We start from the raw sequence: 12,203 nt of genomic DNA on the forward strand, positions 1-12,203 counted from the left end.
TTGTGTCAATTTTTTATTTTCTTGCAAAAAAGCTTCCATCATTTTTCTAATTGTCGATTTACCCCCTCTTGGCCATTCCATTGATTCGATTGACTCAACACAATCTATACATCGAAAAGTCAAGGGGGACTTGGTTTTCGTGATCTACGGACATTTAACTTGGCAATGCTTGGTAAACAAGTATAGCGATTAATTCAACACACATATTGCTTGTTGGCAAGGGTATAGAAAGAAAAGTACCATCCAAATTGTGATATACTTGGTGCTTCTGTTGGTAACAATAGCTCCTATGCGTGGAAATGTATTCACAAAACCATTTAGGTTTTTTCAGGTACATTGTATTGAAGGGTTGGATGGGATAGTTATGTCCATATAACCATGGATAAATAAGATGGATCAAAGTTAGTTTCCTTTACCAGAGATTACTCAACTATCCCCGCGCAGTAGTTATAAGCATGGCATTTCACGTACGATTGAACGTCTCACTGGAACGAGTCAAAAGTGTGCCACATTTTTAATACCATTGACTCTGACTTGATTTTGTCGACATTCATTGCTCCAATCCAAAGGGATGTGATCATATGGGGCAATCATGATTATGGTATATACTATGTCCGTTCAGGTTACTAGTGGCTTCAACGTCCTAATCATTCTCAGAACTCTGCTTTCAAAGTTTAGAAAATAGTTTCTAAGTTACAGATCCTGTCCAGCTTTGCTTGGAGAGTAGAACACGGTGGGTTATCGATTGGTATGCGGTTACGTGATGCTAGCTTAAGTGATGGTCTTTGTCCAATTTGTGGCTTGGAAGAAGAGACAATAGTTTATATTTTACGGGATTGCTCTTAAGGCCAAGAAACTTTTATTTGTGCAAGTATGCATGGTACGTTATTGTCTAGCCAACTTGTTTCTCCATTGGATTGGTTGGATTTAGTTATTACTAATTTGGATCTAGTTGGACTTGCTTGTTTTCTTGTATTAGTTTGGAACCTTTAGAATGGGAGGAATTCCAAAGTGCATGATAACAAGCTTCAAACCCCATGGATATTGGCCATCAACGTTGTCTCCCTTCAGCACGAGTACATATTGGCCAGGGAGCATACATTGGGGAGGGCGAGAGTTGTACGATCTTCTCTAAGAGAAGCTTTGTGTATTGATCAGGAGAAGTGGTAACCTCCCCCTCTAATGTATAGGAAGATAAATGCTTTTGAGTCTACTGGGCGTATAGCAGCTGTGGAAGTTATTGCCCAAAATGTCGTTGGACAGGTACTTGGCGGCATGGCTGCATCGTCACCAGGTTGTGTTGAAGTTGGGATTTTGGAGATTCATTTCTGAATGTTGCTCTTTCTTTGGTAACGAGTATCGGTGGACGCATGTAATCTTTGAATCAGATTCAATGCTTGTAGTCAACAAGATGTCTCAACGGAAGAAGGATTTATCCACGTTGAGTTATCATCTTTGAGAAGCTCGTAGGATTTTAGATGCTAATTTAAATTTCAAAATGTGTTTTGTTTCTAGAACTTGTAATATTGTAGCACATACTTTGGCTAAGTGGGCTCTTCGTTCTGAAAATGCCTTGTATTTTAACCCTATTTGTCCCGAGAATATTGCGTCTGTTGTATCCATTGATTTTTCTGGCAATACAAGGTCCTAAGTCACTCTTTTCCCCTTATAGGTCTTAGAAGGGGTTTTTAATGAGACTCGTTTTCTTTATATATATATATATATATATATATATATATATATAAGTTTAACTTTTTAATCCAACATATATTTGCGATTTTTAGCCAATTAAAAAATCAAATTTATATACTTTATTAAAAAAAGAAAATTAAATACAAAAATTAACTTTAAAATTAAACTAAAATACCTAATTAAATAAAAAAATATATATTAAATATTAAAATATATATTAACCCTTTGTTATGAATTCTACTGCTGATTTTTCATTACATAAACATTACATCTATCTGGGTCCAGTTTGGTCGGTGAACCGTAAAGATTTTTAATTATTATTTTTAAAATATTTACGATAAGTCATGAGATTCAACCAAGTTAAATGATATTAATTACTCTTTAATACCAAATATCTATTCTATATACATTTGATAATTTTGGACACTTTTTATATAATAAAAATATGAAAGATAAAAGATGAAATTATATATATATATATATATATATATATATATATATATATATATATATATATATATTCCAACTCATGTTGATTTTGGACGCTACATAGTTTCGGATTTTATTTACATAAATAATAAAAAACTAATATCATTCTTAGGGCTGAACAATAGAACTGGAAAATGAAAAATTGATTCAAACTAAATTATTCAGTTTCATTTGATTTAAGTTTTCTATTTGTAGTTCAATTTTGATTTGATTTAAGTTTTCTATTTGTAGTTCAATTTTGATTTGATTTAGATATATAATTTTGTAATTTGATTCGACTTTTTTTAAATAAAATTCGTCTGTTTGAATTCAAATCAAATTAAAAAAAAAGAAATAAATTATGAAAAATAGATTTATTTAACTTTATTATAAGATGAATTTAAATAAATAAACTATTAAAAGTTAAAACCATTAATATTTTTTTAGAATTTAAATTTATGTGTTTGCATTCGGTTTAAGTTTGAAATTTGAATTTTTTATGTTAGGTTTAAAAAATGGAGAATAGTTAAAACTCGCAAAATCGAACCAAAAATTTCAACTTTTATATCATTCGGTTTTAATTTCTGTTTTATTTTTAGAAAACCTCATAATAACAATCTGATTTATCTTTTATTCAAAAATTGAGTCAAACTGAATCAAATATACCTCTTATTATTTCTATAAAATTACCAATATCTTAGAAACAATAAATATTAAAGATAAAAGAATCCAATTAGCATTATAATTTGACTAAAATACTCAACTAAACCACATTTATTCAAAGTACATTGATTATAATTAGCAAAAATCAAACAGTGAAAGTACCGAAAAATCAGATCAGAGACGCTCCTATATGACCGTACATGTGATTATCGCCGTATATATTGCTACTTAAAGAGAGTTCCCCAAAGGTCAAACAGAGGCCGTTGCCTGTGAAACACAGGAACATTAAAAAAATAAAAAAAAAAAGCTAAATCTTGTGTGTTCTCTCTATTTGTCTGTCAGTGGGTGTGTTTTTGATACAAAAAAAAAGTTATTTTTGGATTCAGTTTCCTACATATCTTCTCCTCCTTTGCTTTCTAACTTCCTTTCCTCTGGGAGTCCAAAACCAAAGGAAAACGAAGAAAGAGAAGAAAAAAATCATTCTTTGTATATCAAAGCAATGTTTAAGTGTTACCCCTTCAACCTTCTCCTTGTGAATATCCTTCTGCTTTGCCTTGATGTTCTTCTTGCATTTATTGCCTTCTTTCAGGTCTGTTTTCTGCTCCCCTTTTTATGTTTTGCTTTGCTAATGCATTTACCTTCTATTATGGTATCTAATTACTTATGTGGGCTTTAATTTCTATTGTGAAAGGGGATTTGATGATTTTTTTTCGACTGGGAAATCTGGGTCTTGCTGGGTTACTGAGAAAATGTTAGGGAAAATAATATAAACCGCTATAATCGTACAGGCATTGCTTGAAAATTGTTGTTTTAAAAGGTTATTCTGGATTTGTTTTCAGTGCATTTCAGCTTATTCTGTTGAAAATTTCATGCTTTATTTTTCTTTATTTATTTTTTTTGTATAAATTAGTGATGATTTTGGCTTTTTTTCTGTTGAAATTTCTGAATCCGAGCTTTTGTTGCCTTTGAATGAATCCTTTCTAATGTTAAGGAGCAAAAAGAGTGACCCAAAATAAAATTTGGCATAAAATTAAGCTAAATTTGCTTCAATTCTTCATTCTCTTTGAAGTAACCGTTGTCCTGTACATATTTGATGTCAATGGGTATGGAGGTCTGCCTTCCAAATGTGTGAAATACTTGGGAAAATAGACGGTAACCATGTCGAATACATATCTGTTTCGAACAAGCACACCCACCCAAATGGTTCTAAACTTCTAGTTGAACCAGTAAGACATATATATGCCTTTCAGGTACTACTTTTACAGATTTTAGAAGAATCATATTACAAAATTTGACACATAACAACGGGCGTTTATAATTAACTTGATTTATTTATTTTTGACGTACCTTAAAAGGCATTATAAAAGTAGAAGAGTCGCAATAAATACTGAAGTTGACAAATCCATATTTTGAGTTCACTTCCTTAACTATATGTTTCAGAACTTTTCCCCCTGACATATTTAGCCTTTGTTTAATCAGCTTTGTAGGATTCACCTACGTAATCAACAAGTTGGGTGGACACGTCAAAAGGTAAGCAAAATCTTCAAGTTATTTCCCTAGTCTTTTGTGGTTGATTTGCGTGTGCTTGTTTATGTTGTTCTTTAATGCAAGAGGCGTATGTGATGTCATAGTATTTCATGATGCTTTTATAATACTAAAGTCCGACTAACTTAGCTCATTTGTATCAAGTTGTTTCTTTCTTTAGCCTCCTATACGCATAATATAAACCTGGAACTTCCATTCGTTTTATGACGATACACAAATTGATTCATGCTTTGTATTGCTTAATTTTCACATTTTTTGTCTTCTGATTGTTGTATAAAAGCACAGGATTTACTTTGGCATATATATATCTATGATTCTAATTTTATGTGTGTCTGCGATCTATAATACTTCTTCTAAAAACGAATTCGACGCTGTTTTTCTTTTGTCCTTTTTAATGAAACTATACTGATGGAGCGAAATACTAATTGCAGGTTCTTCATCTCATGATAGGCTCCTCTAATTGTGGTAAGAGCTTAACTAAGATGTTGTGAAGCTTTGGTCTATCTAGTGAAGTTTTTTTTTTACTAATGTATTAATCAAATTAGAAAAGTAGCATGGATCCAATTGGAATTTATATCTAGTGTTTTAGAAATGATATCACTTTAATAGTTTTGAAGCCACAATATAAAGTAAGACTTTTCCTTGAATGAGAAATGGGCCACTGATTGATATATTTCGGCGTTCTTCTAAGATGAAGAACATGAATTTACAGGATAATTGTTATGAATAAGTTTCATTTACTGGCATATTTTGCAATGCCAACTTTGGTTGTTTCGATAGATTTTATGTATTGGTATCCAACCGGAATTCTTCAAGAAGAGGTAAACCACGGTGTTCAACCTAACAGTTCCTCGAGTTCCAAGCTCATAGACCCCCTTTAAGCCTTCTTTGGAAATGAGCTAAATTTTCGGAAGTGTTTAATTTTTTTCTGCATAAGATAATTATCTTAAGATTTCTTTTGTCTTCTTACAGGTTATTTCATTTATTTTTTGTGCATGGTTGTTGGCACATGCAAAAGGTGGCTTTGCTGGTCTAATGTGTGTGGCTTTGTTCTCATGGGTATGTTTCTCTCAAATGACAACAACTTTTCTTTACCTTTTGTACTTGTTTCTAGAGCCATTTTATATGAGATCTGTCTGTGGTTTAACGGTGAAAATATTCCTGCAGCCTTGCCCAAGATTCTGGTTTTGGCTGCATTTCTTCTTCTCTTATCTTTCTGGTAAGTTGGACCGCATCTTAATGGTTCTTTTATTTTTTTTTGAAAAACCTGTCATGTTGATTTTGCATGGGGGAAATATCATGTTTTTCTCAATGGTATATTTTGAATCATATTTCCGCGATCTTTGAAAGCTTTTGAAGGATGTGCTAGTAACTGCATTTTTGCATTTGAGACATTTTGCCAGGAAATAGTGTAGCGTAACTTATAAGGTACATATATGCTTTTATGGGCAATGATTTTATAGGGCCGACCTTTGCCATCAGGCAAATGATGAAGAGGATGGTGATGAAGAACATAATAGTCAACAGCCTTTATTGGAAAGTTCAAAGAACAAGTCAGGCTTGTCAAACATTGATATTTGTCGGAAATGTTGCTCATTCCAAGGCATTCATGTTGGTGGCAGACAAAAATTTGTCATTGTGGTATGCGTACGAATAATTTCTATTTATGATGCAATATTATAATAGGTGGGTTAATTAATTTTTCTTTCCATTCTCCCACCAGGTCATTATTCTCAATGTCTTCATAATGATTGCCTTTGCTGCAATAATCCGGATTTGTGCAGGGAAGAATTCTAGTCAATCTTTAGTAGTTGCTCGGGTATGGATCATATTACTCCCAAATTATGATACAGTGGGGATTAAAACATCTAAATATCCCTTGATATGTTTCCGTATTAAGTCTTTTATGTTTGTTTAACTCAATAAGGGTAATAATTTTGTGAATTCATATGAATAACCTAAGGCTCGGCTGTTAGTCACCTTCTCACAACTCTTTCTTGTTGTGGTTTTGCCAATATGCATCAGTTTAGGTTAAGCTTATTTAATAGAATATACTGTTAACATCCGAGTTATGATTGATACCTTAACTTCCTGCTCTTGGAATTTATCAGTATATTCGATTATCCTTCTTTCTTTAGAAGATCTTCAATAGGTTAAGATATCCAATGTTAACGTTTTTTTAAGCATGTGTTGACCTTGGTGCTTTTGGCAGCATCGTAGCAAACGGAAAATGGTGTTCACTCAAGATTGAAATTGTGAACGCCGAATTTCTCTACTTCTTATGATTCGTGGGAACTAAGTTCTACATCCGGAGTAGATAACGTTTATATTTTCAGTGTGACTAGTAGCTATTGGTCCATAACTGCAATTTCTTGTGCAGGTATATATAGATTTTCTTGCCACAACAGTGCTTTTAATGGGTGGAGCTTTTGGTTGCTATGGTGAGAATGACTTCTTTCTAATGTTTGTTAATCATATGCGTGGATTCGAGCTTTTTACAGCTTATTAGTTGTTATGTTTTCCCCCGTCGATATGGGCTATGCTGCATCAGTTATTCGATGGTTTTAAGGAATTTTCCTTGGAATTCATGGTGACTCTTCATTTTTCCTAAAGTAACCATGTTAATACATATCTGTACATGGTTATAAGGATATGATCCTCTAAGGACTCTCTGGATGGCAGATACTGGAAAAGTTAGAAAAAAAACAAACATTCCAATGTTGGATATATGGCCACATTCAATATTCCGAGTAACATACTCCTAATTAAGTTACAGTGCTTCTGAAAAAGAAACTAAAATCTGTAACATAAATCATACACTGATGAACTGAAATTACCTAACGAAGAATAACGATGCAAGATCTTTAATGGTTGCACTAAACTTTTCCTAAACAGTTCTTTTTGTCACCATCATTTTGTTTATTCCTTTTAGCCGTTTTGATTCTATCTTGAACTTTTTTCTTTATCTGTTCACAGGTTTCCTTCTATTTTCTAAATTAAGGAGAGTCCGCTCCGAGAGAGCTTCGTCTGAAATGCAGAAGGTTTGCACTTGTTACCAATTCTTCATTTAGCCTTCTTTTTGTATGCATGGAACTCTTGATGCTTAAATATGCTAAAAACAAATTATTGAGAACTTGGTGGTAAAATGATTTTGGTTGATTCTAGAAGCTTGTCACTTTTTTCAGGTGGTTGGTTTAGCAGTTGTCTCGGTCTTGTGTTTCACATCGAGTTCTTTAATAGCTGTTCTTATGGATCTTCCTGTAAGTATTTGATAACTGAAGACCTCAACTTGAAGTTAAGATTTTTTTTTTTCCTGAACTAGGGCATGGGGTTAAGTTTTTTCTTTCTGTTGGCAGCTTTTTCATCATTGGAATCCAAAGGAGATCAATGGCGTAGAAGCACCTATTCTTATTTTGCACTATGTTTTAGGTATTTCATTCAGTCTTTGAAGACTGTGTTTATACAACTGCTTGGATACGGATTTGAGCAAACTAAAACTAAATATAACTCATGTACTTGGCTTTAAACATTTTGAATTAAATATTTAATGAATTAGCTTTCATCTTTACTTTAAACGGTTCAAATATTGTTTAATTTTGTATAATAAAAAGTTAATCTTTAAGGTCTATCGGCAGGTTCATCAGTCCCCTTCGCATTTGGACTATGGTTCATGAGAGAGCTGCCGGCTCCGTCTACAAGTAATAGGCAAGTGCAGCCAATAGCAACAACTTTTATCACTTATGGACCAGCAGGAAGGCCTCATCACCATCAGTACTGGGCTACTGCAACAAGTTTGGGAAATCAGGTATCAGGAAAATAACGATGATTGTCGCTGTCATATGCCTTTTCTCCAAGCGTTCATTCTTGGTATTTGGATGATGAACCCGAGACCTGGTTTTACTTTTATGTTGCAGGTATCTAGAGCAAGTCCAATTTAAGCATTTATTCATCCAAACAACTACAGAATAGACCTCTGTGTTTCTCTCCTGGCTTGGCTCCAAGGATGAAAAGGGGATGGAGATTTTGCGATGCAGCAGTCTCCATTTGGCGGAACTAATCGGCACATTCTTGATTCAGATGACCGTGTTTCTATCACCATAATTTGACATCATTTTAAGAACTATATATGTAGGTGATGCATGAATGTTATAGAAACAAATAGATGATTTGGTGGTTTTTTTTTTAGGATCTGTGATTCTTAGGCATTATGTTGTAAATTTATCCTCGGGTTGAACACCAGCTTGAACAATTTATCGACTCAAATTTTGTTTTTGGTGCTGATAAACAATAGGCAAAGAGATATTCAATTGGCATTGTTTTTTAGGGTCAAAATTCGCATTGTTAAATAAGTCAAAAGTTAAAAGTGTAAATTACACTAATGATCATGAAACTTTTAGGATGTTTGTATTTTGGTCATCAAACTTTTAAAATTTTATTGGAGTCATTGACCTTAAGAAATGTTTTCATTTTAATCACTATTGTTAATGAAAATTGAGTTAGCACCAACGCGTGTGGTTTTCACAATAAATTAATTTCAGTTTTTTTTTCCATTTCCATATGATTAAAAATGATTTTACCCCAAAAAAATATTTTTTAAAATCTAAACATAAATAAACCTTTCATTAGTACGTTAGATTGATTTTGTAAAAGGGTGACTTATCCTAGGTTAAATTGGGAGAAAAATCTTCGTATTAAGATTTTTGATGCCTAAAAGTTTACGTCATGGGTGGCTCTTCTAGTCCAAGGTCAGTGTATACATAAGATTTAATTGGGATTTACATAAGAATTTACAGATTGATGGTTGTAGGATTCGAACTTGGCCTTACAAGCTCAAATTCTTGAATCTCAACCACTTGTGTCAACACTAAACGATTATAAAAAATTCTAGAAACGTTAGTCAATTTTATAGCTGATTATAAAAAAGATCGGCTTTAAAGTTGATTATTGAGGACTAGTAGATCAAAATGCTGAGAGAAGAGTTCGTTCAATGTGTTAGTATAGTACGATAACTTGCTCTTCTTATTATATTTGTTTAAGTATGTTTGTAAAATTTTGTGGCTAGTTTTGAGTATATATTTGGAAATCTAAAAGTAATCATAAATGTTATACTTTAAAAATATTGAACTGTATTTTTAAGATTTACATTTATTCTATAATCCATATTGGGTCCTTTTCCCTCCCTGTCAACTAACATAACTAACAAACTAACATGTGTGACGTTATAAGAAAACTAATATTAGTGGCACATGAAAGTCGAGCCCCAAACGGGAGGAAGCAGGAGACTGAAATACAAGTTGACTAGGTTGAACAGGATACATTATATCTAAGAAACCAATTTAGAAAATTTTAGGGTAAAAACAAATCATTAATAAAAAAAACAAGGTAAACTAAATAAATGATCACATAACAATGGGCCGGATCGCTAAATGACCATCATTTTCAAATTTGCGTAAATATGATCACTGAACTATTTAAATGGTTTCAATATAGTCATCTGTCGTTAACACTTAATGAGAGTGTCTATATGGCAATTAATAAAATTGGTATAATTAGGGCACGAGTCCTTATAAAGTTACGTATTCGAGGTGCTAGAACCCTGCTTTGTTTTCTTCCATTTTGGTCACTACTTGTGTATGATTTATTTCTTTGGATTTTCATTTAATGAAATTTGATTATGATTCCGTTTTTAATTTGTCTAATGCCTTAATTGAGCATTAACTTTCAAAAAAATATAATTTAATTTATTATCATTATTGTTATAGTTGTATATTTAAAAAAATTATAATTTTAATTCTTAAATTTAAGGCATTCTAACAAAGCAAGTCCTATACAACAGATATATGATACAGGATCCATTTTGCACATTATGTTCAAACCAAGCAGAAACCAGCAAGCATATCACCAAAGAATGTAACTTGGCACAGCAAGTATGGAGAGGTTTGAATTACCTTTGGCCTGGTAAACACCTGCAGTGATCCTTCAAGGAATGGCTCAGCTGGATGATGGAAAACAACCTTCGTAAAAGGCTCAACGAAATTTTAGTAGGTATTTGGGCGTTGTGGTACGCAAGAAACAGAGGAATACATAACGGGGACATTATGAGAAGTGAACAAGTAATTACCCTTGTTCGAGGTCAATGCAGAGACTATACACTGGCAAACAACATAGGTCTCAGCCCAAAAAGAAACACAGTGGTGAGATGGTCTCCTCCCCCACCGAATGTAGTAAAGATCAATTACGATGCTTCCTTCAACAAATCTGAAAACAACGGGTGGTCAGGTATAATAATAAGGAATACTTAAGGGTTCGAAATGGGTGCATGTAAAAGAAGACTAAAAAGGGTAACATCAGTTTAACCGTTCGGAAATGCCAAGAAATTAGAAATTAAAATGATACGATTAATAGCTTAAACATTCATACAGAAGATTCAGAACTGCTAAGCGTGAATTTCAACACTTGGCCCATCATCAACGCTAATCTCTTTTGCAATCGCCATTCCAAGCATAAATTCTTCAATTTTGTTTTAGTTTTATTTCTATAACACCTGACATTTATAATAGTTATACTTATGTTTCCAGTTCAATAAGCTTTGACGGAAGCATTCAAAAACGCTAAGGATCCAAAATGCTGTGGCTGAATAAAATGTTGTTCTAATATGCATGCCGTTACACTTTTTTGCCTGGTTTCCAAATGCTACTACAACCCATCCACCTTTTGACATAAAATAATCAACCCAAACAATAAAGATCTATGTCCCTGTTAAAATAGTTTCACCCACGAATTCAAATTAACACATGCTTTTACTAATACATGTTATTTATTACATGTATAGTGTACCTTTAAGCTCATTCAGTTAAGGAAATGAGAGAAAACCAAACATAATTTTCTTATAAATAAAAAACCTGTTTACAAAACCTGTGGTAGTAAGTGAAATTACATTTGCACAGTTTAGATTAGCATTTGTCTCGGCCCTTCAGAAAAATTTCTCCAGATCAATGGAATAATGAAATTACATACAAATTTCAGGCACTAAATGAAAGGAGTATCGAGCAGAAACAAGTAAACAACCACAAATGAACAACTTCTAAGATCACACTCATCTTGTACGAAACAATTTAAAACTCTGTACCATAATTGAACATAACAGTCTCTCTGCAACAACTAACACTGATCGATTGAAAAATGGGAGGATAAATCAACAAAAAAAGATCTTATTTTCTTGAACTGGAACTAAAATTTTGCGAACAATAAAATCCATAAAAAAAAGTTATCTTTAAATCTAAGAAATCGGCGACATACCTGATGGTCGGCAATTGGTGACCGGACTGGCGACGACGGCGTGATGCACAATCGAATTTATGATAAGAGTTGAAAGGAAGAAGAACGATCGAATAAAATTAAGGATTTGGATCCCGATATGTTAAAGTACTACTCAGTAACGATCGATTAAAACGCCACTAAACTGCAGGGTGATCATGGCGCTCACCAAAAAATGCCACCTTATAGTATTCAATAGCGGTGTTTCTAATAAAAAACGCTGCTAAGGTAGCTACCTATTGCGACGCTACTCCGTAAACGCCGCTACTGATTTTATTTTGGATGTGTTTCCTAAAGTAAAAGTCTTTTGCGGCGTTTCATCAGAAAAATGTCACGAATGTCTATCAAGAAAAAAAAATTCCTCAGCACCAAAGTACAATATTTAGTGGTGTTTGTGCTTAAAACGCCACTAACGAACTAGTATTTAGCGGCACTTGTATACAAACGTCACTATAGTACGAGTCTTTAGTCGTGTTTATATTCAAACGCCGCAAAAGTATGAGTATTTACCGAAGTTT

The 12,203-nt window shown here is 33.1% G+C and overlaps 1 protein-coding gene across 2 annotated transcripts; it reads left to right on the top strand.

The window, feature by feature from the left end:
* Positions 1 to 3,142: 3,142 nt before the first annotated feature.
* Positions 3,143 to 8,616, top strand: LOC120171158 (tobamovirus multiplication protein 1-like). Of its 2 annotated transcripts, XM_039178929.1 has the most exons (13): positions 3,143 to 3,412; positions 4,303 to 4,353; positions 4,800 to 4,833; positions 5,341 to 5,427; positions 5,536 to 5,587; positions 5,832 to 6,009; positions 6,092 to 6,187; positions 6,749 to 6,809; positions 7,345 to 7,409; positions 7,554 to 7,628; positions 7,725 to 7,797; positions 8,004 to 8,173; positions 8,283 to 8,616. In XM_039178929.1, the coding sequence occupies exons 1-13, from the start codon at positions 3,323 to 3,325 to the stop codon at positions 8,304 to 8,306; spliced, it is 1,056 nt and encodes a 351-aa protein (XP_039034860.1). In that variant the 5' UTR covers positions 3,143 to 3,322; the 3' UTR covers positions 8,307 to 8,616. The 2 variants fall into 2 exon arrangements, with proteins under 2 accessions (XP_039034860.1, XP_039034861.1); XM_039178930.1 differs by lacking the exon at positions 3,143 to 3,412 and having other exon boundaries at positions 5,387 to 5,427.
* Positions 8,617 to 12,203: the final 3,587 nt, after the last annotated feature.

The sequence above is a fragment of the Hibiscus syriacus genome, unplaced genomic scaffold, assembly GCF_006381635.1.
Source record: "Hibiscus syriacus cultivar Baekdansim isolate YM2019G1 unplaced genomic scaffold, ASM638163v2 tig00111812_pilon, whole genome shotgun sequence".
Lineage (NCBI taxonomy): Eukaryota > Viridiplantae > Streptophyta > Magnoliopsida > Malvales > Malvaceae > Hibiscus > Hibiscus syriacus.